At 43.0% G+C, this 27,823-nt stretch overlaps 1 protein-coding gene across 2 annotated transcripts in view; it reads right to left on the bottom strand.

Moving 5' to 3' along the window:
* The window catches only part of HKDC1 (hexokinase domain containing 1), a 37,654-nt gene extending 22,986 nt beyond the window's left edge, over positions 1 to 14,668 (bottom strand). For both annotated transcript variants that reach the window (XM_024765498.1, XM_024765499.1), the window contains exons 1-4: positions 14,606 to 14,668; positions 9,810 to 9,972; positions 3,640 to 3,788; positions 3,418 to 3,537 (exon numbers count right to left, since the gene is read on the bottom strand). In XM_024765498.1, the coding sequence (XP_024621266.1) occupies positions 3,418 to 3,537; positions 3,640 to 3,788; positions 9,810 to 9,972; positions 14,606 to 14,668 (495 nt within the window). The remainder of the gene's footprint in view (positions 1 to 3,417; positions 3,538 to 3,639; positions 3,789 to 9,809; positions 9,973 to 14,605) is intronic.
* Positions 14,669 to 27,823: the final 13,155 nt, after the last annotated feature.

Here is a 27,823-nt window from a genome sequence, read left to right on the forward strand (position 1 = left end):
CACTTCCCTGCCTCTGTCACAGGACTGCTCTGATAGAAGTACCGGCATACGGTAGACGCATGATGTGTGCAGAATGCCTGGTTTGCCAGGTCCACAAAGCAGAACTGACATGTTACCTTGTAAGACTCCCTCAGGGACTTCATTTCAACTTAGAAAAACAGTTCTCAATTTGCATTATCAATTATCTGCTTACAAGTGGTGTTTCTCAAGAGTTTCATGTCTAACACAGCAAATAATCACAGAATTTTTCAGACTGGAAGAGAACTTGGAGATTAAGAGACTTGCCCAAGGTCACATAGTCAAGAGGAGCTGAGCCCAAACTTATTGACTCCCTGACCATCCTCACCCCCTCAGTTTATGGATAAAGCAGCCAAGCTTTAGAGAGGAAGGAAGCTGTTCCAGGTGTCACAGTGAGTGAAGGACAGAGCCCAACTGGAACATAGGTCTCTGATGCACCCAACCAGTGACCAGGTTTCTCCCTGCACCACAGCGCTACCTAGTGGTAGCTCTAAATTCCGCCCTCATGGGCTATGGTAACATCCCTGCCCCACCAGACAGAGGAGTGAGAGATTGTAGGGTGGTGTCCCCCCAAAAGAATGCTAGGGACAATGTGGGACCTGTTGGGGGGAGTATATATGGGGGAATGGGGAATAAATGCATGTGATATATTGTTAAGTGAAAAAAAGCTATGCATATAACTACATATTTTTAAATTACACATACAGTATAACACCAGTATTTAATATAGATATGACTGGAAGGAAAACCCAACAATTCTAGTAGGGCGTATCTCTGAAGGTTGGGATTAGAGGAGATTTCTATTTTCTTCTTTAAACTTTTCAATTCCTACCCTCTTTCCTCTCTCTTCTTTTTCCTACCTTGAAAAAGTATTACCATTTTATCATCAGAAACACACACACACACACACACACACACACACACACATACACACACACACACACATACACACACACACACACATACACACACACACACACATACACACACACACACACACACACACACACACACAGAAATTTCTCTTTGGCTAAGACTTTTCCGTTCCCTCACTTAAACAAACAAAACAACAGCAACAACAAACTAACACCCTCCTTTAATTCCAATGCCCTGATCTTTAATCATTTTTTAGTTTTACAAAGAATCCCCCTTAGCCATACCTCCTCATAAGAAGTCTTCCCCTTCCCACCTCCTTCTGCACTTACATGGCTGATGAGACTCCACCTTCTCCAAAGCCCTTATTTTCATGTCACAAATCTACATGTGCAGCAGAATCACGGTAACAGCTATGCCCACTCTCGGTTATTATTACTAACGCATTTCCTTGTGGCTGAAGCTTTTCTACTTTAGACTTCACTGAAAGGCAGCTTGGGAGGAAATTTTATAAAATGCAGGTAATTCAACTAGACTTTGAAGAGAAAAAGTTTTTCCCTTCCTCGATATAATCAAGCCACCCTTGCCTCATTTAAATGTCGTCTGAAAACCCTCATTGGGATACAACAAAAAATGGGTCAAAATGCTTTCAGGCACCTGCTGGCATTTTAAACAACATTCTAGACCTGTGTCTTTTTGGAAAGTCAGTGTGGTCAGGGAGTTTGTGAGCTTGGGCTGAGCCATTCTTGGCTGTGTGGCCTTGGGTAAGTCTCTTAACCTCTCTGAACTGCACTTTCTCAAATATAAAGTGGAAATAATTATATCTCCCTCATATGATTGCTTTGGGATTTAAATGAGGTTATACACATAAAGAGTTCATCAGAGTGCAAGACACAGTGTCAAAATCTGAGATACAGTCTATCATCATCACCATCATCATCATCTTCCTTCTTCTTGAAGTCTCTGTTCCTAAGCTCAAATAAGAGGTGTTTAATTGTTTGGTGAATTGAGGCCTGATTCCTGACTCCTCCCACTTCCCCTACTGATTTGGGGGAACTCTGCTCTTCCAGTCTGCAAACACAAGCGAAGCTCCACCTGGCCTCTTCTAACATTCCCTGAAACCTTCTTCACACTATTTTTTCTAATTCTTTCTCAAGAAAATAATTAAAAAGTAAACCTCAGCCCATCTCCCATATAGACAGATGATGGCAAATTCCCATTCAACGGAATCTAATAAATGATTGATTGTACCTTTCAATTGTCAGATAGTTATTAAATAGCTATTAAATATAAGACATTGTGCTAGAGACCCTGGGGATGGAGAGGAAGAACAATATAAAATAGTGCCTGCCCTCCAGAAACATCTGTGGAATTGGAGGACAAGGTACAAAAGAATGAAGAGACAAGTTGTATAGGGACAATTGTCAAAACCTTACAGCTACCATTGATCCACCAGGCACACTGCTCAGTGCATTACAGGTGCTTCATCTAAGCTTCACCTCAGCCCAGCAAGTAGATATTATCCTTGTTTTACAGATAAGAAAACAAGGGACCCAAGAAGTTAAGTAACTTGCCCAGGGGACGCAACTTGTTCTGAGCCAGGATTCAAAGCCAGGTCTGTGGAACGTGAAAACCCATTCCCTTTCCACTATCCCACTATCAATAAGCGGCTCAAGCCAACAATATCGAACACATCCCAAGTCAAGGTGGTCCATGAACTGACTATGAGCTGGGTGTCATGACCAGTCTGTGCAGCAGGAGCTCACAGACCACCACCCCAGGCAGGAGTAGCCTGCGGAGACCTGACTTGTGACAATAACCCCCTGGCCCCAGAAAGCTCACTGTCCTTTTATATGGCCCCTTGTTTATTGTCACAGATTCACATAAGATCAGCTTTGCCTTCTCCCTGTTTACAAATTGAAAATCTGAGGCACACAGAGATGGATTACTGGAGACTCCAGCTGGCTAGTGGCACAGCTGAGACTATACCTCCCAGGTGCTGGGTCTGTCCAGTAACGCTGTCACTCCAGTGACCCCACCTCGGTCCTCCTCCTAAGCGCTCACTATAGAGGGAGACTCCCCAAGTCTTCCCCCTCTTATTCTAGTTAGCTGTGTCAATGCTTCTGAGAGTGGTTGCCAGACCAGCAGCATTCGTATCACCCGGTAACCTATTAGAAATACAAATCTAAGGCCCCACTGATTAAGAAACTCCTGCATGGGGCCCAGCAATCTGTGTTTAACAAACCCTCCAGGGATTCCGATGCAACCAAGGTCTGAGAACCACTGAGCTTGGTGGTGAAAACCATCTTGTTCCCTGTGCTGTGCCCCTAGGAAGTGTAAAATCAAGGCGGCCACGTTAACATATTCCCTGCCTCACAATTCCACCTCACTGTTTAAAAAAAAAGAAAAAACAAACAAGAAAATTCCTGCTGATCTCTCCTGTTCCCAGCCTGACCCCTGCACATGCCATTCTCCAGCCCCAAACCCAAATCCTATCCAGCTCCCCCTCCCTTGCACCAGCCTTACCTCTTCTAATTTAGTCTGTTTGCAGGGAAAAGAAAAGGTTAGGCCAAGAGGTAATTTCTTCTCCATCAGCTCTTTGGTTTTCATGAAATCTGCCAGACAGTCAGCTACGTATTCAAACAGCTGCAGAGAAGAGAAAGCACAGGACACAGGGCTAAGGCACGGTCACCCAGGAACTTGATGCCAAGGCCTTCCCCCACCTTCACAGAGCCCCTGCCCTGCTACCTCTGTGCCATTCCCTCGGATAATTTCATTGGGTGTTGGGTAGAACTGACTCTCCATCTGGACATTTCGTTTCCCCTCTTCAGAGACTTGCACCTTCAAGACTCGAAACTTAGATCCTCCAAGATCCAGGGAAAGAAACTCCCCGTTTTCTATTAAAAAACAAAGCCAAAAAAGTTATCATTTATTGAGAGTCTGCTAAATAGCAAGCTCTGTGTTCCAAGTTGGAACTGTAATAAATGTCATGAAGTCTCACAACCACCCCACAAGCCAGGTATCATTATGCCCACGCGCCAAGACTCCAGAAGTGTGGCCGTTGATTTGTGCCCTCCAAGGGGCAAAGTTGGAGTGTGACCCAAGTCTGCCTGCCTCTGCAGCTTCAGCCCTGCCCACTGGGCCATCCAGTAGGGAATAAACGCGTTCATCTGGAGAGGGCAAATGTGAACACCCTTCACGCAGGTGGTGTTAGAAATGGGCCTTGACAGTGGAGCTTATTCTAGCCCGCCACAACCCCGGCAACAGGCAGGAGAGAGCTGATACTCTGGAAAACGGGCATACAGCAGAAAAGGCAGAGGGAGCGCAGGGAAGAGAAAGTAGCCCCATACAAGCCTCAGTCTTATGGGCAGAGAGGAGACACACCAGGAGGGAAAGGAGACAAGAACCAAATGCTGGTCCTTAAGGAGCCAAGGATGCTTAATATTTTGGGCCAGAGCCACTCCAAAAGGAGAAAATGTAACCTGACTGAGTCCAGTATAAGACAGATGCTATTAATAAAAAGGTGGAAATGACACATGTGTTGGGGTGAGGCAGCCCACCCTGATGACTTCAACTCAGATTCCAGCCAGAGGTCCTGCCTAGGACCCTGCCAGTATCTTCAGCATCAGCCACAGATATGGGATGGGAACTCATGTGTGCAAACCCTTGAACCAACAAGTCTTTGTATAGAATTATCTGTGCTGGAAAAGTGGCTGCATGTACCAGGCATGCTTCATGACATATGGCCAAGGCACGTGTGAGTGAAACTCCGTGACCACAAATCTGGTCACCCAAGTGGCCTTTCTTTGGTACCATGTGACCCTAAACACAGCTGCATGAATCTAAGGAACCAGCTGGCCATTCAGATTCACTCCTCGTGAAATGTGAAATAAAACATAGAAGGAAATTGCTAGTAGGTGGTAAAAACTGAAGTGGAAGCATCTCAAACATCAGAGGTCAGCTGGGTAGCCAAGGCGGCCACATGTATGTAGGCTGAAACCATGGAGGAAAATTCCTAAGTTCCAGTTCCCTTGAAGCCTGAGTACACCACGGTTCCTGCCCTCAGATTCCCACAAGGTCCTGTGTGTCTCCCTTTTGGGTTTATGTGTCCTTGTACTACAAGCCTCCTTTCCTGACCTGCCTTGACTGGGTTTCTCTGTTCCTAGCAAGCAAGGAACTAGCGGCAAGCCCTCCCAATGGCGTGCAGCACCACTCTTCAAACTTTAATGTGCATGTATATCGCCCAAGAATTTTGTTAACATGCAGACTATGATTCAGTGGAGGTAAGGCCTGAGATTTTACATTTCTAAACAAGCTGCTGCTGCAGGTCCGTGGAACAAGGTTTAGCGTCCTCATTTATAGACCCAGCCAGCCGGATATTTTGCTTTTGTGGAGATTTCTAGAAAGCAAGACTCTTTATCTCCCTAGATCAGCCCTGAAAGGAACCTGATGGAGCCATTTATTCAGGGAGGGACTCCAAGGACCTAATCCTGTGCAACTTTATTAGCACTCATCATGTACCAAGCAAGAGATGCTTTCACAGGTGTTATCACAGGTGTTGCACAGGAAAGAGGGTATATCACATGATCCATGTACGTATGAACATTTACTGAGCACTGACTTTGTGACAAGTGACATGCCAGGTGCTAGGGATGCAAAGACGAAAGACTGTGGGCCCCCTGGGAAGCCCATCAGAAATACAGGCAAGTAAGTAAACCATTTCCACACAGTAGGGCACGTGCTCTGATTGTGGGAAGCACAGGGAGCAGTGTCTACTAAATCAGAGCAGGAGTCACCACCCCAGAGGAAGTGATACAGAGCTGAGTGATGAAGAAAGAGCGCGAGTCAGCCAGCCAGACAGAGGAGAGCAGGGGTCCAGGGAGAGGAGGCCAGGAGCAAAGGAATGAGATTGCCTGGGGTGGGAAAGGTCTGCGCTTCTGAGCAGGAGGGACGTGTGACAGAAATGAGACTGGCGGGCAGTCTCGGGTTAAATTAGGAAGGATTTGGAAAAGCCACCCCACCTCCAAAAAATCTGGGATTTATCCAGGTGAGGGGGAGCCACAGAAAGATTTTAAGAAAGATTTTAACCAAGACCTGATTGAGATTTTGGGAAAACACCTCTGACACCAACCAGGATAGATTGGAGGATTTAAAAAAAAAAAACATAATAATTATTTTTTTTTGAAGATGTTGGGGGTAGGAGTTTATTAATTTATTTATTTTATTCTTGCTGTGTTGGGTCTTCATTTCTGTGCGAGGGCTTTCTCTAGTTGCGGTGAGCGGGGGCCACTCTTCATCGCGGTGCGCGGGCCCCTCACTATCGCGGCCTCTCTTGTTGCGGAGCACAGGCTCCAGACGCACAGGCTCAGTAGTTGTGGCTCACGGGCCTAGTAGCTCCGCGGCATGTGGGATCCTCCCAGACCAGAGCTCAAACCCGCGTCCCCTGCATTAGGAGGCAGATTCTCAACCCCTGTGCCACCAGGGAAGCCCAGATTGGAGGATTTTAATAAAAACCACATGGTGTGATCCCTTCTGTAACTCTGACACAGAGAAAGGACTCATTGGACCCCAGGGCAAGGAGGACCCACCTAGAAGAGGGCAACAGCAGCAGGGGGGCCATCAGGATCTTTACGGTGATTATTAAGATCATTATGACCTCTCATCATGGGGCTGTAATGTACAGCTTGGTGACCATAGTTCATAATACTGTATTGCATATTGGAAAGTTGCTAAGAGAGATCTTAAAAGTTCTCATCACAGGAAAAATAAATTTGTAACCGTGTGTGCTGATGGATGTAACTCGACTTTCTGTTGCCATCTTTTCGTAATATATACAAATACTGATCAGTATGTTGTACACCTGAAACTAATGTTATATGTCAATTATGTCGCCATTTTAAAAAATAAAAAGAATACTAATTAAAAAGAAATGACCTTTCAAGAAGGTGAGGTTTCCTTGAGAATCCACCAGCTGTAGATGATCCTCCAGTGATCTTTCAGTGGCTCCAGGCAGCCGTGGACACCAGGGGTTTCCTTCTCCTAAGCCATTGCCAGGGCTTGTGCTCCTTCCCCACTCCCTAGTGCAGCATCTCCCAAAGGCGCAGGAGGACTGAACGTGTATATTCCGGGAGACTCACCATCTCCAGGGGGAGAGGCCCGAGAAGCCATATGTTTAGGAATCGTCCCAGGTGAGTTTTATGCTCAGGCAAGTGCAGGACCCCTGTCCTAATGCAGACCACTGGGGCTCCTGGGCTCAACTTGCAAGGCTCACCCTCCAGGAGGCCTAGGAGGCTGCCTGGAGACAGAGGCCAAGAAGAGAGGCAGCGGGGGTGGGGCCTGAAGAACCACTGTCGCCTTCAAATCACAAGATGGGCACTTCCTGTCCCCCTTCCCTTGTGACTGGTAGAAGAGAAGGCACAAACAATAACCATGCTTTTAAGGCACTCGTAAGAACAGTCAACTGCTGCTCCCTGACTGACAGGCTGTGAGGTAACTAAGGCTCAATCAGGTCACCCCCTCTCAGGGAGGTTCAGATGAAAGAGGGGAAACTAGAGAGTAGGCAAACTCAAAACGATTTCTCTGGAAATTGAATACATTTCTGAAATGGAGACCCCAAGAGATTAGGATGTAATTATGAAATCATACCACCAGCTCCCAGGAGCTCTGTAGGACTTGGGACATTTTGAATAGTTGAGAGCATTCCTTCCACATGACCTCATCTGATTCCAACGACCCTACAAGTTGGTGGGACAAACTGGCCACGTCCCTTTTACTAATGAGGACAGGAGTACAGTGGTTCTGGGACTTAACAAGGTCACCTGGCTCCACAGGGACTCTGGGCCCAGGGACCTCACTGCAGCAGGATCACTGGTGAGATTTATTGTGTGATGAGAGGCTCTAAGGAGACAGTGAAGAAAGGAGCTGGTGTCTCCTGGCCTGAGGAGGACGCAATTTCTAAAACTTGGTCAGTTTCACTTCCAAACCTTCCTGAAGCAGCCAGGGTCGGGAAGGCACACCTGGCCAGTAGCCTCACACCATCAAAGGCCACTTTCCCTTGCTTCTGGGGACACACGTCTACAAGAGGAACCAAAGCACCAAAAGCCAGGAGGACTCTGACCTGGAGCTCCCTCCCTCACACACCTCATGATTCAGGTGCTTCCTCGGAATGCCCCAGATGATCTATCAAGGACAGAGTCCCCGCAGCATTCTCAAAGAGCAGTGTCAGAACTCAGCAGAGATTTCAAAGCAGGACTGTCTCTCTCCACAGCCTGTGTTCCTCCATGGTGGTACACTGCCCACTACACAACCGCCACCAGCAAGGGAACGGGTCTTTCCCATCACAGTTCCCAGTTCTCAAACGGCAGAGCCAAGCTACTTGGGCCCAGGCATTGGCCCAGAGGGGTCCAAAGCCCACTAATCTGATCAAAGGTCCCTGCTCCTTCAGGAGCCCCAAAGCCCCTGCTGGAGCTTGGTTGCAGAACTGCGGCCCTGACACTGAGGAAGCCCCGTGGTCCTCACTGCGCTCATCTGACCTGAGGATAAGAGTTACACCATGGGGTTCTTATAGGGATTGTATGAGACAGTGAGACCCTAGCACTGCATGACCATAATAGGTGCCTGGTAGATACCAGTTCCTTTCCCTCCTATGGCTTTACCCAGAGGCTGAGTGAAGGAGTTTGATGGAGCCTCACAGATTCCCTCTAGAGGTCTCTAGGCTATGGTAAGCAAAATAATGGCTTCTCCAAGATGTTTACATTGTAATCCCCAGATCCTATGGATATGTTAGGTTATGTAACAAGGGGGAATTAAGGTTGCAGATAGAATCAGAATTGCTCATGAGTTGACCTTGAGGTTGGGAGATTATGCTGGATTATCTGAGTGGGCCTAATGTAATCACAGGGTTTTTAAATGTGGAAGAGGGAGGCCGAAGGGTCAGAGTCAGAGATCTGAAAATGCTATACTGGGGCTTGAAGATGGAAAGGGGCATTAGCCAAGGAATGCAGGTGGCCTCTAGAAGCTGGAAAAGGTAAGGAAACAGCTTCTTCCCCAGAGCCTCCAGAAGGAATGCAGCTCTGCCAACACCTTGATTATAGCCCAGGGAGACCCACTGAAAACTTCTGACCTCCAGAGTTGTAAGAAAATTAATTTGCGTTGTTTAAAGCTGCTAAGTTTGTGCTAACTTATTACAGCAGCAGTAGAAAGCACATTTTACAGATAGAAAAATTGAGGCTAAACATTTTGCCAAAGGTCACTGAGATATGACAGAGCTGGGCCTAGAACCTAGGTTTCTTCAATTATTATTTAATATTTTTGCCACTACGTCATACTATCTTCCACTACTTCCTATCTATAGCCTAGAATCTAGATACCTAGGAGTGAAATGCCATTTACTATGCATTCTACAAATATTTCAGGCCTAGTATGCATCAAATATTTCAGGCCTAGTATGCATCAAGCGCTACGCAGCGCTCAGAGCGCTGTGGTGAAGAAGACACAGACCCTGCCCTCAGGGAGTGATGGTCCAGTGGGGAGACTCTCATACACAGCAGGGTGACAGGAGCTCTGATAAGAACCTAATCCAGCATGGGGATGCTTCCCAGATGGAGGCAGTAACCTCTACACTGAGATGGAAAAGCCAAACTGGTGTTCGTAAGGGGAAGAGTGTTGGGATTCTCCAACAGGAGAGGGAACAGAGTGTGTAGGGCTAAGGCAGGCAGGGAAGTAACAAGGTGCATTTGAATTTTGGCTCAAAACTTTTGGTACTGAGCATGACTGAAGCATAGAGAGTCAGTGGGGTGGGGGCATGTGGAGAGAGGGCTGGAGAGGTAAGCCAGGGAACAGAAGCAAACTTCAGTTACCCATCAGCCAAGAGGGAACCAGGGGGATCAGGGTCCCTGGCAGCCCCCAGCTCCACTCACCTGAGCCATCTGGAATGGCCCTGACAAAGGTGGGCAGCATCTTCACCGACGCTGTGGGGTTGGTGTCCTTCCCCAGGCCCTTCTGCATTTCAGCCTGGAACCGAGCCATGATGTCCAAAAGGGTCTCATCGGAGAGCCGCATGTGATACAGGAACCTGTCCACCTGGAACAGAGAGCTGAGTGATCAGGGTTGGCTGCTGGGGACACCTGTCCACCATTAAAGGCTGTAAATTCCCACTCCAGGCATGAAGGTGCCTTCCTGACTCGGGACAGCTTCTCGATGTGGATTCCCAAAGGCCCCTTGCCTGACCACTCATCAAGCTGGGGAGTTAGAACAGAATGGAATGGAAAGCCAGGGAGGTGGGGACTTATTCCTCTGAAAAACAAGCTCTGAGGAAAAACTGATTCCCCCATTTCTCTGATGGGACAATGGAGGGGCAAAAACGAAGAAGGATTCAATTTCTAATTCCCGGTTCAAGGACCTCACCATTGTCCTACCGCCTCTCTTCTGGAAAAGACTAGCTATAGCTTGAACCTCAAATTCCTAAACATGGAACCTTTCTTTTGTGCAATGGTAACAATATATATTCACACGTTTCCCCTTGTTTATGGGCCGCTAGGAAGAGCAGAGCTAAATTCAGTTTCCAAGTGCAACCTCTGAAGTCCGGTGCTTTAAATTTCCATTTTGTTTTTAACTGAGGTTGTTTTAACTAAGATGAAGTTTAATTTTTAAAGCCAGATCAAACTGCTATTGGAAATGAGAGCATGTCACTCAAGTAACCAGAAAACTGGGACAAAGGACCACTACCCCAGTGGAGGGAAGATATAAAAATTACTACTGCTGTGCACAGTCCATTTGAAGGCAGTAAGTCACATCATATTACCTTCCTCCCCGTGGTAACGCTAATCACTTGGTGGCGGCAGCCTAGATTCCCAGGGCTCGCTGGGATGGAGTACCAGGAGGAGGGACAGCGGCACAGGTGCCCTGTATTGCCACCCTGCTCTCTCTACTGAATAGCCTCTCTATTCATCCAGGTCACAAGGAGGCTTCATCTTGGCACATTCCTGCAGGAACTTCTCTCCCACACTTTTATCTAAGGCTAAGAACATTTGTTGCAGTATACAAAGTGCTTTCACGTATGTCACCTCATCTAACCTCCAAGACATCCACTGGAGGCAGTCAGGTAAGGCCAAATTATTGCTCCTAATTGAGAGACGGGGACTCCAAGGCTCAGAGCCATTAAGCAGCATTAGGAGAACCATAGGTAAGTGGCAGCCCTGGGACTATAATGCAGTCTCCATATTCCTCGCTCCATGGCTTGGTTTTGCTTCACAGCTTTGTGCAGGACCCACAAGCCCCACAGACAAGTTATACCAAAGTCCAGGGGTCACATGACCTTTATCATAAGACAGGTATGCAGTCATCAGCCAGCCCTAGAGGGCAGGCATCCCAGTTCAGTCCAGGGCCAGTATGGAATCCTAAGCCAGTGAAGTGGTCCATGGCTCCAGGGGCTTGGGGGCCCAGCGAGAGGCCAGAAAACCATCAGAGAGCCATTAACAAGAGGACAATTGGGCTTTCAGCATATTTGAGAAGATAGGATGGAATCAGGTCATGCTTCATTAAGGGCTTTCTGTTCACCCCGAGTCTGTTTATGACTAATTGGTTGGCACAGCAACACACAAGGAGAAAACCGACAGAAGGGACGTGACCCAAGTAATTGGGGTTTGGGGAAGGGTGAGATGTACTACACGGAACCTAAACTTGCTTCTTTATCACCCCAAGGCCCTTCAGACAGTGCCCCTGAACATACTGCTCATTTCTGCTCAGCCCCAGAGTATAAAGACCTCCTCCAGGTAACCCCATAGCATCATCCTTTGTATGTAAGTAGTGGTTTTGAGGCCCTTTGGGGGTAGTTTGCCAGCTGAAGTTTAACAGTCATTCAGAACTTTGGGTTACTACTCCTGTTTTTTCAGTAAGTTAAAGTTATGACAGACAAATGTCAACTTAGCGTCAGTTTCTTGTTTATTCTTTGTGTCTTCCACAGCACCTGGTACAGTAGTTAGAAGGGAAGAATGAAACATACGTTGGGACAAAAAGGCTGTATTTTAAATCCAAACAGGTGATTTGCGGCCTGTATAAGCAGGCCCACACGTTGCAGGCACCAAGGAAGGGTACTTGAGTTCAGAAAACCAAGCCCACTCTTGGAGTGACTCACAAACCATGTGACATCAGGTATCTTCTAAACAAAAGAGCCAACAAGCATCACATTTAACATATGAAGAGCAAATTCAAAACCGCAGGCTCAGAGCTGCTGAATTACAGGATGTGGGAGCGCGAAAGCGCAAAGGGACTTTACAGATCACTTAGTCCAAAGATACTGTATTATGAATCCAGAGTCATAAAATGGTTCAACTCTTGAACCCAGTGATGTCACTTCTGGTAATCTATCCTTAGGAGACAATCCCAAATATGGAGAACATTAAATACACACCAATGTTTATCATAGCAATATTTTATTTGTTAAAAAAATGTTTATGAAAGTGGCTGAATGTCCAACAAGAGGGAAAAGGTTAAATTATGGCATATCCAACTTGACTGAATTTTAGGAAGATAATTATGGAGAAATGTACTTAACGTGGTTACGTTTTAACAGTAAGTGAACTATACAGATCCACAGTGGTAAACACAATATAACTGTAAAAACATCCACCGTGAAAAAAGACAACAAGGGCTTCCACGTGGCAAACGTGACAGTGTCTGTGAGAAGGGTGAGATTAAAGGTAACATTTTCACTTTTCGTAATGTTGACTTACTAAACTGTAAAAAGTACACAGGGAAAAACCTAACCAGTTCTTCTCTTATGAATGAACAATCTGCAGGTCAGTGACCAGACCCAGTCCAATGTTATCAATAGGTCAAATAATGTCACTACATCGAATTGGAAAAGATCTCCTCTCCTCTCCCCTCCCCCCTTTCCTTCCCCTCCCCCTTTCCTTTCTTTTTCTTTCTCTCTCTTCCTTCTTTCCTTCCTTTCTCTTTCACTTCCTTCTTTCCTTCTTCTTTCTTCCCCCCTTCCTTCCTGTTTTGTTTTGGCTTAGTTTTAATGTTGGTATAAGGAAATTTTTAAAAATTGTTCCAGGGTCTGAATAGTAATCCTCGTAGGCACGTAGCACCCAGGATCTTGACAACTCTAGAAGCAGGAAGCACAGAAACTATGGAGGGGACTGGCTACCTGACCAGGACGGAGAAAGAGCCCGTGCCTTTTGACCAGGTGTGTTGTCACCATAAGGAGAAGTGAATGAGGTGGTGTTCTCAGAACCTATGACTCAACGCAGCAACTCATAAACTGGCCACCCTTGCTACCCCAGACACCTGCTGGCTCACTCATCAAGGTGGCTGGAAAGTGCTCCTGACTATCCCTGCTCAGCTCACGCTTAGCTATCTTGCCTTCCCCTGGGAGAGAGAGAGAGGGGTCAACCCCAGGCCTTGACAAACGCTGACCCTCCTCCCAGAAGGACCTGGAACAGATCAGTGGAGGCTGCAATCCCACCTCCTGGGCCTGCACCTGCGCTGGTGGACAAACATGTCTAGCCTGATTCTTGGGTGTAACTAAAGGTTAACCACCACAAAGGGGCCCAAGGAAACGAAACTAATTTGCTAGAACTAGAGGTATAAAGGTCCAAAGACTCCCCTTGAGGGCTGGAGAGACACCATGCAGGTTACATCTTTACTAAGAGGTTGTAACAGAAAATGAATTCTTAAGCAGTACTGTAGGACTTTTCCATCTTCTTAAGAAGCTAGTAGAGAGCTCTCTGAATCTAATCAATAAATGAAAATTAAGATAACTGACTGATTTACAATATTTTAAGATTTGCTATAACCTGCAACCCAACTCCCTAATGAACAGAATGTAGTGGGAGGTTATCCCACCCAGCACAGGAGGGCTGTCAGGTGCCATGCTTTCTTTCTTTCAGTTTGAAAAGCCAGGAGGCATCATGACACAATGGAAAGAATGCTGAAGGAGGATTCAGAGGTTTGGGTTTAATCCTCACTCCACTTTAAATACCTGGGTAATCCTGGCTAAATCCACCTGCTGGGAGGACTTCTGTTATCTATAAATTGAGAGATGCTCGTGCCCAGAGCCCTGCCACTGGCAGCTGGTGTGGGTAGAGGGGCAGGCTGGGCTCATTCTAGGCTGCCAGGAGAGAATGCTGGTGGCTGGCCCCCATTTGAGCCTTGGCAACTTTTAACCAGCCGACCTTGGAATCAATTTTGTAGACAGGTTTCTTGTGCAAAGTGGCAAAATAATGCACATCATTAAGAGCACACCACTGGCCAACAGCACGTGCCAACAATATATATTTTGAATATTGTACGTAAAAACTCACACCCCTCTTGGTATCCATATTTATATCCTTCCAAGCATGTGAAGAATCATGTGAATTACTTTAATGAGTTCTCAAATTTTCTTTAAAATTGACTCTTCTTTGTAGCCTTTCCCCCAAACATTCCTCACATCAAACACAATTGTCTTCAAGCTTTCTAAAGACTTTCTCCTCATCCCCTTCCCATCTGGTATCTGAAGTCCGAGTGAAATGGAAGGCTCAGGACAGTATGCAATGTGCAGCCCATGGGAGATTTACTTCCTCTTCCCCTCTGTGAGTTTTTACTGCCTCTGTGCACCCTGTACCTTTTCTAATAAGCTCTCTTAAATCTCTTCACATGTAGGCATGGGATCAATTAACTCTGTCAGGGAAGACTGGACCAGATATCTCTCAGCTCTGTGAGTCCTTACCTTCTTGATCTGATCCTCCTTCAGCTTGGTGAAGTAAAATGCCATCAAGTGTACCGCAAACATTCTCCCCAAGTTTGGTTTCTCCTAAGGTGAGCAGATATTTCCGTGCAGCATTCACTCCCACGTCTCTGGAGCGCTGCCCACTTCCAGTCCAGGCTGGATCCCTCCGGGGAACTAGGTGCTACAGATTAAATACTTCCAGGCTGCTTAGTTCAACGATTAAACTTTGCCCCCTGTCTCTGGTCCCTCCCTCCAGCACACACTTGATTGTCTAATAGGAGGCTCAGGATGGTAGCTGAGGGTTGGTGGAGGGTAGGCAGGGGACGGGTTGCTTGACTCTTTGAGAATTGGGTCCCACAAAATCTTGTTGCTGAGCAACACTCTCAAGCTAATGTCCCACCAAGCCCACTCAGCTGAGGAAAATCTTCTGAGAAGTTGGGCGTTAAACAAAGCCAACTCTCAACCAGCTGAGCTGCTCTGCAAATGTCTAGTCTCAGGCCTTTCTCTTTAGTCCTTTTCTTCTCAGCACAGGAATATAACTCCTAACTCTCTGCTCCTCAAGAGCACTATCTTAATTAAGACTAAGTATTGCCCTGGTCAGAGAGGTTTCAAGAATGTTGGGGCATGGCTTCCCTGGTGGCGCAGTGGTTGAGAGTCCACCTGCCGATGCAGGGGACACGGGTTCATGCCCTGAGCCGGGAAGATCCCACATGCCGCGGAGCGGCTGGGCCCGTAAGCAATGGCCGCTGCGCCTGCGCGTCCGGAGCCTGTGCTCCGCAACGGGATAGGCCACAACAGTGAGAGGCCCACGTACCCCTCCCCCGCCAAAAAAAAAGAATTTTGGGGCAAATTCCTTAATTTGTGACCAATCAAATCTCTTAGCTTACAGCCACTGGTAATGGAAAAAAATCAATAAAGGTTTATCTACTCACAGTGGTAAGCCAGAAAACCTTGATATCCCAGCTAATGAACCAGAAAAAAATTATCCATGAGAAAGAATGAAGTCACCCGTACTCACTGGGAAGCTGCTGCTGGAGAGAAAAACTTGAAGTCACAGACGGGAAATGTCTCAGACCACCAGGATATTTGGTTCACTCACTTATCTCCCTCCATCATACTTGATGTGAGAAGGACCCAGAAAGGGGTCAATGTATGGGTACAACAGACTTTGCACTCTTCCCGCAGTCATTGGTCAGCTGATGAAATCAACAACAATGATGCTGTTAACAGCTGCTAACATGGATAGAGCACTTACTATTTCCATTTTATAAATGAGAAAATTGAGGCCCAGAAAGGTTAATTTGCTCAAAATCACAAAGCCTGTAAATAGTACAGTGAGGAATGAAACCCAGGAGTTTCATTTCAGTGCCCAGCTCTTAAACAATACATAATATTGCCTTTCTTCCTTTCCCATGCAATAGATACTCAGTTAATAGCTACTACTAGCAGCAGCATTCTGTGGGGTATTGTCAAGAATTCCAAACACAGTTAACCCTTGAACGACACAGGTTTGAACTGCATGGGTCCACTTACATAAGGATCCTTTTCAATAGTAAATAATACAGTACTACATGATCCAGGGTTGGCTGAATCCGCCTGTAGATGTGGAATCACAGATACGGGGGAACCACTTGTACAGAGGGCCGGCTATTAATTATAAGTAAATTTTTGACTGTGTGGAAGGTCCAGCGTCCCTAACCTCTGAGTTGTTCAAGGGTCAATAGTACTTGGAAAATTAAACACACAGATATCACTTCAATAGAATCTTCCCAGTGGGGGAAAATGGCAAATGAAGAAATTCCTGACCATAACATCCCAAATACTAATCAAATGCTTACTAAAATTAGCAACTGATCTGATGTTAATGAAGGTCAGCTGGGCACCCCAGTGTTTCTCTGCTCCTATAGGCACCTGCTCTACAATACAAACAGAAAAAAAAATGACTTTTCCTGGTCAATTTAGCGGCCTCGACTTTGTTTGCTTTGCAACTGCATAATCTCATTTATCAAGACAATTGCCAGACAATTGCCTGGCGAGAACCTTCAACAGCTGCCTCTTCAGGAGCCAATGATTCTCCAATCAGTGCTCTTTATCCATCCATCATGTGGATGAGCCACTGGAAGTCTAGCCTAAGCCCAGGGTGTTTGATTAAAACTACCCAGATGCTGGGCTTCCCTGGTGGCGCAGTGGTTGAGAGTCCGCCTGCCGATGCGGGGGACGCGGGTTCGTGCCCCGGTCCGGGAGGATCCCATATGCCACGGAGCGGCTGGGCCCGTGAGCCATGGCCGCTGAGCCTGCGCGTCCAGAGTCTGTGCTCCGCAATGGGAGAGGCCACAACAGTGAGAGGCCCGCGTACAGCGTAAAAAGAAAAAAAAAAAACTACTCAGATGCTTTTCTCAGACTGATATAAAACCATCTCCCAGAATGAGAAACACTATCCTTTTCAGTGTGTTTACCCCTCAGACTATGAACTCTTCTAGCTCCTTTACTTTGTCATTTCTACAAACAAGCAAAGGCTAATCTGTAGTTGTTGACACTATTCAATTCCCCATGTGGAACTGGTATTCTGAAACAGACGTGCCGTCCCTGAGTCTGCACTGGATAACATCCTGGGCAGGTCACCCGCCTACAGGTGATAACAATATTGTCTTAATTCCTTCATTTAAAAAGTAACCTCAGGTGCAGTACGGCACCAAGGTCATTGACTTATTCAACATAGGGATAAGGGGTTACAATGGCTCATGGACAAAAGGACACAAAGTTATAACCAAAGATCTCTGCAATCTAGTGGTTGCTTTTATGTGCCAGATAGGCAGCTTTGGGGATTTTAATTAGGCAAATGACACCAGAGGATTTTCAGCTATTACATCATTCCACTTTTTAATCTAAGCACATTAGCATCTACATTCCAGGTCTGAGCTAGCTGACTAAACCAAGAAGCTTAATGATTATAAAAATCACATATATTTGAAGTCATCTAGCTCGGCCCCCTCACTTTAGAAAGACAAAATAATTAGATTATTTTACCATTCCTCATCTGATTATTTCAGTTCAACCAATGGAATTTTTCACCCTTACTAAAGCTCTATGTAGCTATTCAACGATATACAAGTCTTATAAGCACTTAGATTCTGCTTAAGAACATCATTTGAGGGTTAGCGCTGCTAAGTGACATTTTAGTTAAAACGTATTACCTGTCTGGCCCAAACCTTCCATGTAAGAAGGAACTCTCTCACATCTATACACATTTCTGTTTCCACAGAGCTGGCCCTTATGGGAAGACCTAAAGACAATATCTGCTTTCCTTTTAGTATTGAGCACAGTAGAAGGACAAGAAGAGCAACACAATTTACCTATTATTTAGTAAACACTTGTATTGATACAATGTTTACTAGGTGTTTTACAATATTAATTCCCACCACAACTATCATTCTCTCCATTTTACAGATAGAGAAACTGAGGCAAAGATCCCAAGTGGTACATGGTAGAATAGATATTTGAATGCAGGCAGTGTGGCTTCAGAGTCCATGCTTACCCACTGTGCTACACTGGCTCTCATTAACCTGGAAGCAAAGCACAGGGGAAATACAGAATCTAAGCTAGGGAAACCTAAGCTAGGGAAATACAGGACCTAAGCCCAGTGGAAAGTGCACAGGCCCTGACTTCCCACTTTGGCTCTGCCCTGAGTGAAGACAAAGGCTCCAAGTTCATATCTGTAAAGGGTTCATAGCTCCACTGTGGTCATTTGCAGAATAAAAGTAAATGAGATCACATAAGAGAAGCCATGCATCCCATAGTGGGCACACTAAAAGCATCTCTTTAATCTAAGCCTTCACCTAGTTCAGTACCCCTTCTTAAAATTGCTATTTCATCTCATCCCATTTAATCCCTTAGGATAAAAAAAATGCATGCAGCCCTTTCAGTACATTCAGTAAAACATAAAATATATATTACTTATATATGGAATCTGAAAAATAAATTAGTGAATATAACAAAAAAGAAACAGACTCGCAGATATAGAGAATAAACTAGTGGTTACCAGTGGGGAGAGGGAAGGGAGGAGGGGCAAGATAGGGGTGGGGGAGTAAAAGGTACAGACTACTATGTATGAAATAAATGAGCTACAAGGATATACTGTACAACACAGGGAATGTAGCCAGTATTTTATAAAAACTACAAGTGGAATATAACCTTTAAAAATTGTGAATCACTAGGTTGTACACCTGAAATGTATATAATATTGTGCATCAACTATACCTCAGTAATAAGCAAATAAATAAACTTGAATGAACTTTTTAAAAAACCATAACTGTAAACCATTAGAAGGTACCAGTTCCATTTATTGGAATTATAGAAACAATTAGGAATTTTATAAATATTTTATTCCTGTTACTAAAGAAAACAGATCTTGAATTCTGTCCCCTATTTTTTTAATGATATGTCCAAAGTTAAGTTGTCCATAATATAAAACAGTCTGCCCTGCTGGTATTCCACATGCTGCAAAAGAATAAGAAAGAGAGTGTGTGAAAGAGCAAACTGCCATAAAAGAACGTCAAAGTAGAAACTTTCAAACCCTGCCAGCAGTTACAGTTACTATGGTGTTGCCATGGGAGCAACCACAAATGAAGCAGAAATGTTAACTTCAGCAAGTTTCAAAAGAATACTACTGATAGTTTTTTATAGGTTTATTCCTGACCCAAGAGCAGTCAGGGAATGCTCATGAAGAAATGAGCATGTATGTTAACTACAGTTCAATAAAAATCAATTAATTAATTAATCTTTAATCATTTAAAAAATGGGTGCATATTATTCTGTATGTAAATAATACCTAAATAAATCTGATATTTTTTAAAGGGGGGAAAAAAGACATCAACTGCACACAATTATTTTTTATCACAACTGTACATTAAGAGCTGTATTTGCAAAATACATAAGTGTGGCATAAACCCACAAGGACAAGAGAGCTTAACATAATTTTGGAAGACAGAAAGCTGACAGAGAAGTAACAGCTTAGCAGAGGAAACACTGACACCTCAGTGCCTGCAGAGAGTGACTGCACCAAGAAACGAGCAATGACATCTGTAACTCTAGAAATGCTCAGGAATTGAAGGCCTTGATACTTCAGAAAAGCAAGAGGCTGAAAAAAGAAAAAAGATTGGCTAAAAGTGTATATAAAAAGCTTTCGGCTTTCAAGTCTGCAGATACAGAGGGCCGAATGCATACTGGAATTAGACAATCAAGTAAATGAAGAGTGGATGGCAGGAGGTTGTTTTCTCTCTGCTAGAGTGGGAGGCCACAGACAAGTGAGTAGAGAAGGCTAGAATGATCCAGGTTCTGGATTAGAGTTGAGGCCATCAGTATAAACTCATGATTAGCTTAATATAAATACAGATGGTTAGATATACTGTATATATACACACACACAATATATATATATATACATAAATACTTGTAGATATGTATACGTACATAAGTTGGCATACTCATATATATTTCCTTGCTCTGCAAGCTGAGAGACCCTGGAAGCAATGATACCCAGCAGCAACAAGAATACCTAGCACTCAGATCTTGGTTTCTAGTATCATTCTCCACACCCCCACGGCAAAAAAAAAAAGAACCAGGGCTCCTTGGAGAAATGTCTGATTCTAGAACTAGGCAGAGTATATACAAGATGGGTCTTGAGCATCTTGTAGTGCCAAAAAAAATAAGAATGCTAAAAAAACGAAACACAGTAACAACAACAAAAACAAATGATGAGGATATATCAAAGGGACACAAGACCAACTGAAAGAGTTTGCAGTAACCAAAGCTAGAACAATTTGAGCAACAAGGTGAAGTATTACTGTATTATAACCCAAAGTATAAAATAAATACCCAATAACTAAACAAATAAATACCCATCAAGCCATACTAATATAAATAAATTGAATGAATAAATAAATATGGGAGAAAAGACAAATTTCCCACGCAGAATAACTCCCAATAATTTATGTAGATACCCCCCCACCTCCAAGGAGGTGGAGCATACACCCCTCACTCCTGAAGTGTGGGCTGTGCATAGCGACTGCTTTCCAAAGCATACGTCATGGAAAGGCGGTGGGGAGGGGTCGGGGAGAGTACTTTACAGTGGAGAAACCTGATAAACACTACGTCAGCCAGATGATCAAGGTTAACATCAACAGGGAGGTCATGTTGATAGTATGTACCTTTGATATGGTGTGATAAGAAAGAACAGCACTTTACCTCTGTGGTCTTCCTCTCAAAACCCATAACTCCAGTCTAATCCTAAGAAAAACATCAGACAAATCCCAATTGAGGGACATTCTGTAGAATACGTGACTAGTCCTCCTCAAAGCTGTCAAAGCCATCAAAAGCAAGGAAAGCGGGGCTTCCCTGGTGGCGCAGTGGTTGAGAGTCCACCTGCCGATGCAGGGGACACGGGTTCATGCCCCAGTCCGGGAAGATCCCACATGCTGCAGAGCAACTAAGCCCATGCGCCACAACTACTGAGCCTGCGTGCTAAGAGCCCGTGCTCCACGACAAGAGAAGCCACCGTAACGAGAAGTCCGCGCACCTCAAGGAAGAGTAGCCCCCACTCACCACAACTAGAGAAAGCCCACACACAGCAACGAAAACCCGTTGCAGCCAAAAATAAATAAATAAAATAAATTTATTTTAAAAAAACAACAGTATGGTACTGGCATATATATAGTACCATATATATAGTCAGCTAATTTTTGACAAGGGTGCCAAGAATACACAATGGGGAAAGGACAGTTTCTTCAATAAATGGTGCTAGGAAAACTAGATATCCACATGCAAAAGAATGAAACTTACCCCTACAACATTCACAAAAATTAACTCAAAATCAATCAAAGATTCAAATGTAAGACCTGAAGCCATAAAACTCCCAGAAGAAAACACAGGGGAAAAGATCCTTGACATTGGTCCAGGCAGTGATTTCCTAGATAAGTCACCAAAACACAGGAAACAAAAACTAAAATAAATAAGTGGGACTACATTAAACTAAAGAGCTTCTGCATAGCAAAGGAAACCATCAATAAATTGAATAGACAATCTACAGAATGGGAGAATTCGTAAATCATATATCTGATAAAGGTCTAATATCCAAAATATATAAAGAACTCATACAACTCAACAGCAAAAAAAGAAAATAATCCAATTAAAAATGGGCAAAGGACCTGAATAGATATTTTTCCAAAGAAGACATACAAATGGCTAACAAATATATGAAAAGATGGTCAACATCACTAATCATCAGGGATATGCAAATCAAAACCACAGTGAGATTTCACTTCACACCTGTTAGGATGGCTTTTATCAAGAAGACAAGAGATAACAACATTGGTGAGGATATGGAGAAAAGGAGACCCTTGTGCACAGTTGGTGGGATTATAAATTGAGTTGACCTTTACGGAAAACAGTATGGCAGTTCCTCAAAAAATTAAAAATTGAAGTACCATATGATCCAACAATCCCACTCCTGGGTATACATCCAAAGGAACTGAAATCAGTATCTCAAAGCAGTATCTGCATACCCATGTTCATTGCATCTTTATTCACAATAGTCGAGATATGGAAACAACCTACGTGTCAACAGCTGAATGGATAAAGAAGATGTGTATATATATATATATATACAACAGAATATTATTTAGCCATGAGAAAGAAGGAAATCCTGCCATTTGGAACAACACAGATGGACTTTAAAGGCATTATGCTAAGTGAGGTAAATCAGAGAAGGACAAATACTGTATGATCTCACTTATATGTGGAATCTAAGAAAACTGAACTTGTAAAAACAGAGAGTGGAACACAGTTACCAAGGGCTGGGGATGGGGGAATTGGGGCGATACTAAAGGTACAAACTTGTAACTAGTAAATAAATAAGTTCTGGAGAGCTAAGGTACAATATAGTGATTATAGTCAATAATACTGTATTATAAACTTTAAAGTTACTAAGAGATTAAATCTTACCTACTGTTAACATAAAAAGAAATGATAAATATGTGACATGATAAAGGTATTAGCTAATGCTCCTGAAGTAATATTACAATATATAAACACACTGCATACCTTAAAATTACAGTGTTATATGTCAATTATTTCTCAATTAAAAAAAAAGCCAGCTTACGATCCAATCAACCTATATCAAAACCCAAAAGCCTTACCCTTGTAAACAGAGCTTCCTATTAGCTTAATTCCTCACTTTTTTTTTTTTGACCACACTGCAAGGCATGTGGGATCTTAGTTCCCCAACCAGGGATTGAACCTGTGCCCCTGCAGTGGAAGCATGGAGTCTTAACCACTGGACCACAAGGGAAGTCCCATAATTCCTCACTTTTAAATATGAACATAGCCAAAGACTACTAGACACCAAAGAAAAGTTTCCAGTGGTAAAAGCAAAAACCAAGCAAGAAAAAAAAAAAAAAGTAGGAAACAGAAAAGAACTTAAAACAAAAACTATAATATCTTTAGGGAAATAAGATATTTATTGTATCCATGAAACAAGAACAAGAGGATAACTACAAACAAGGGTGGGAGCAGGGGGGGAGGGAGAGGAACTATATGACACTTAAAAAAAAAAAAATTCAGTACTTTTTTCCTAGCAAGAGTTTTAAGCTCAAAAAGAGAAATTTAACTTTGAGTCATAACTGATAAAAAAACTTAAATGAATCTATAGGGAACGTCCTAATAAAACTTCTGGGAATAATTTAAAGGTGTATTCTCTAAGGCATTTTCCAATATTTTTTGATTGTATTAAACATTCATATTCTCTGGTTACATTTTACAGCACTCTTAATTAGCTTTGAGTGGTTTAAATTCCACTAATAAGATAATGGCCTCTGAGAAATACATACAGTTGTACTAGGATTGTCTGTAAATGAATAAGGATAATACACACATGCATACATTGTAAACTTTGCTGTAACAATACAATATGATGTATTAAGTTGGTAAGGGAAGAAGAGCATTAGCTGAGGAAAATAAGAGAGGCTAAAAAGTTTTAAGATCAAGGCAAGATTTATAGTTAAAAGAATATGTGAAAATATATGAGTTCTAATATTACTAAAAACAGGAGTCAGAATTGATAATTCAGCTGGAAATCATTTATGTGAATTTGCACATATAATTGAGTAAAAAGTCACAGTATATGGACCAGATGGTGACAAAATTAAATCACTGTGCAGAACTTAGGAGACTAAATCATGGGAGGTTTTTCTTCTATCATCTCAGGGTAGACTCTTCTAGTGGCTGAAAGCTCCCAAGAAAAGGCCAGAGCTGAAAGCATCTACTTTCTGAGAACTCAGGACTGCCAGCTGTTAGAATGTCAATATTCTCAAAGGAACCCTCCTACACTGTTGGTAGGAATGTAAATTGGTACAGCCACTATGGAGAACAGTATGGAGGTTCCTTAAAAAACTATAAACAGAATTACCATATGATCCAGGGATCCTACTCTGGGGCATATATCTGGATAAAACTATAATTTGAAAAGATACATGCACCCCAATGTTTGTTGCATCACTGTTTACAATAGTCAAGACATGGAAGTAACCTAAGTGTCCACTGACAGATGAATGGATGAAGATGTGGTAAATACATACAATGGAATATTACTCAGCCATAAAAAAGAATGAATGCCATTTGCAGCAACATGGATGGACCTAGAGATTATCATACTAAGTGAAGTAAGCCAGAGAAAGACAAATCATATGATATCGCTTATATGTAGAATCTAAAAAAAAATGTTACAAATGCACTTAAGTACGAAACAGAAATAGACCCACAGACATAGAAAACAAACTTATGGTTACCAAAGGGGAAAGGAGGGGGGGAGGGATAAATTAGGAGTTTAGGATTAACATATACACACTACTATATACAAAATAGATAACCAACAAGGATCTACTGTATAGCATAAGGAACTATACTCAATATTTTATAATAACCTATAAGGGAAATGAATCTGAAAAAGAACATACACAGGCACACACACATATATATACATAACTGAATCACTCTGCTGTACACCTGAAACTAACAAAACATTGTAAATCAACTATACTTCAATTAAAAAAAAAATGAGAGAATGCCAACATTCTCATAATAAGCAACAATAGTCTTACCTTCTTTCTCACACATTGCCATACTCCCCTTTATTCTTCTGAATTCTCTCTTTCTTTTCAAATGTGTATCTGAATCTCTTCTCAGATGTAGACATTACACTGTTTATTGTTACTCCTCTTATTTTCAAAATGAAAAAAGGAACTATCAAATAATGAGCTCTAAGAAATGAAAACTAACATAGAGAAAATTAAATTTTCAATAGGTTAGAAGATAAAGTTGGAGAAATTACCTAGAAAGTAGCAGAAAAGTCATGAGTATAATTTTAAAATACTGATTTAACAACCACAAAAAGGAATAATAGATATATCAAAAGAGAAATGGAGAAAAGGAATGATTTAAGGAGTGATTTAAGAAAGCTAAATCCTCACCTACTATAACAGGAAATCAGTAGCTAATGCTTTAAAATGATGACTCAAGAGACAGTAGATGTATATTATGCAGTCAATGAGGTAAGTATTAGAAGAAATAGATAATAGAGTTGAAAATGCTTGTTTCTGGTTTTTAAAGCTATGTATATGTTCCTTTGACAAAAATTAATTTTTAAAACACGGCTTAAGCTTACTTAGCTTATGTATATAGAGTTAGAGGTAAGTTAATGTGCAGAAGTGTGGCTTAGGGGAAAGTTCTTATTTCCAAATGAGCTTTGTTTTGAATTTATATTATATACTACTTTTAATTACATGTGATCAACATCTATTTATCAGTTTTTAAAGAATAACAATGAGTGATAAACATGCTGAGAAAATGAAAATGCAGCTGTTAAGAGGAAAGAATAAGTCAATGTGTGCACATTACAAATGACTTAAGGAACTTTTAAAAATATATATGATCTCAACCTAATTACAAGCACTTGAAAAAAAACGATCTCCCAGCAGGGAATTATCAATTTCACTGCACTTTACAGGTGTCTCAAATAGCAGTTCAAAGTAGTCACTGACGGGAATAGAGACACAGACCTACCAGAGAATGGACTTGACACGGGGACGGGGAAGGGTAAGCTGGCACGAAGTGAGAGAGTGGACTCTATAAGCACCAAGGGCTTTTCAAAGGCCTGGACTGGTTAAGGAGCACATGATACTGAATCTCTGGGCAGATTCTAAGAGTGTAGCTTTAAAGGACTTCAAAACGCCTCCTCGGGCTTCCCTGGTGGCGCAGTGGTTGAGAGTCCGCCTGCCGATGCAGGGGACACGGGTTCGTGCCCCGGTCCGGGAAGATCCCACATGCCGCGATCCTCAACCCAAATTTGCCAAAAGTAGCTTCTTCAATTGTTTTCAAAACCTGATCCTACTTCAAAAGCTTTTTTCCCCTTCTCTGGCATCTTTCTGCCCATTAAGACAACTACTGTTTATCGTCTCTGTTGGAATTGTCCTACTATGTTGAGTGACAGACTTTTAGATAATAGTGCTCAGAAGCATGTTTAGAAACACTGTTATCTCTGTTCAAGTTTATGTATTTTACAACTTTTGAAAATAGAGTAGGGAAACAGCCTAATTCATTTATCCATTTGCTTCTCTTATCAAACCACAACTTTTCATTATATCTTCATAGGTTTGTTTTCAGTTGGACACACGAAGAATGACTGCATCATAATTACAGACTCCCAGGTCTGAGGTATAAGAATTTTTGGTGATTTGTGATGACAGTTTTGTTTGTGATTCACAATAAGTCATTTTTCAAAAGACCCAATTCCATTTTGTATACTCACACTCGTCCATAAACAATGTACAAAGCATTACAAGTCATTGGTTATTATTGTTAACCATTTATGTACTAACCACATTTTACTAAATTACCCAGATCTGTACTGATGGAACTGAGGTCGGCATCTAAGCCTCAGTCCATACCCAATGCTGATGTTCAGCTGAATCCATAATAGTCCAAGGAGGGTTTTCAGGCAAGTATTTCAAAACCTGTTAGAAAACTGCAAGAAAAAAAAGTTTTGGAAAGATTGAAAACATGACCTTAGTGAAATGCATGCCTTGAACTTAGCTTGCCCCATAAGCCCACAAAGAAAGATAAGTGACTTGTCAAACTTGTAGCAGAGAAGGAAGACCTGATTTCACAGTGACAATTTTAAACACACTAGAGTTATTCACAGCCATTCCAATTATATCTTTCCTGTTTTGTTTCACCTGATTTCATCTTTCTTTTAATCTCTTCTTCTGCCTAACCACAGAGCTCTCCCTCCCCCACAAAGACGGGAAAGGTGAAAAGTAAACTATCACTAGTATTTATAAACACTCTGTAGCTCAATGTTCAAGCAGCCCTCCTCTGACAGCACCCCACCCCCACTCCTCTTATCTGAGGCTTCACTAACAATTAACTTGCAAGTGTCTTGCCTAAGTGTCTTCTCTGACTTACCAACTCTAGCTTCTAAACTGGAGAAAGTGAGAGAATTAATAACCCTCTAAGGGCTTCCCCTGGTGGCACAGTGGTTAAGAATCCGCCTGCCAATGCAGGGGACATGGGTTCGAGCCCTGGTCCGGGAAGGTCCCACATGCCGCGGAGCAACTAAGCCCATGCGCCACAACTACTGAAGCCCGCGCTCCTAGAGCCCGTGCTCCGCAACAAGAGAAGCCACTGCAGTGAGAAGCCCGCGCACTGCAACGAAGAGTAGCCCCCACTCGCCGCCAACCAGAGAAAGCCTGCGAGCAGCAATGAAGACCCGATGCAGCCAAAAATAAAATAACTTTATGAAAAATAAAAAATAACCCTCTTAAGTGACGTATCTCATCACGTAAATACAAGACCAACCCCCCATTATCCAGTTCAGTTCATGGGTATTTCTTGAGTCCATCTGGGCAAGAATAGACTATGTCTGCCATGACGTTAAGTCACAGCGGAAAGCAAGTCCTAGAAGTTAAAGTTGCTCAAACGCAAAATATCAAAAGAAATATGCCCTTCCAGGCATTTCACTATTGATTATCCACAAGTAAGGGAGATATACAGTCAGTGCTGCCTGTTCAGCCTTCATTTTCATGAAGGCAAAGGTTAGAAGAATAAAGACTGCTATCAATTAAATATCATCTGAACTCTGAACTACTGAAGAAAAAGTCAGAGAGATGA

The sequence above is a fragment of the Neophocaena asiaeorientalis genome, unplaced genomic scaffold, assembly GCF_003031525.2.
Source record: "Neophocaena asiaeorientalis asiaeorientalis breed wild unplaced genomic scaffold, Neophocaena_asiaeorientalis_V1.1 scaffold31, whole genome shotgun sequence".
NCBI lineage: Eukaryota > Metazoa > Chordata > Mammalia > Artiodactyla > Phocoenidae > Neophocaena > Neophocaena asiaeorientalis.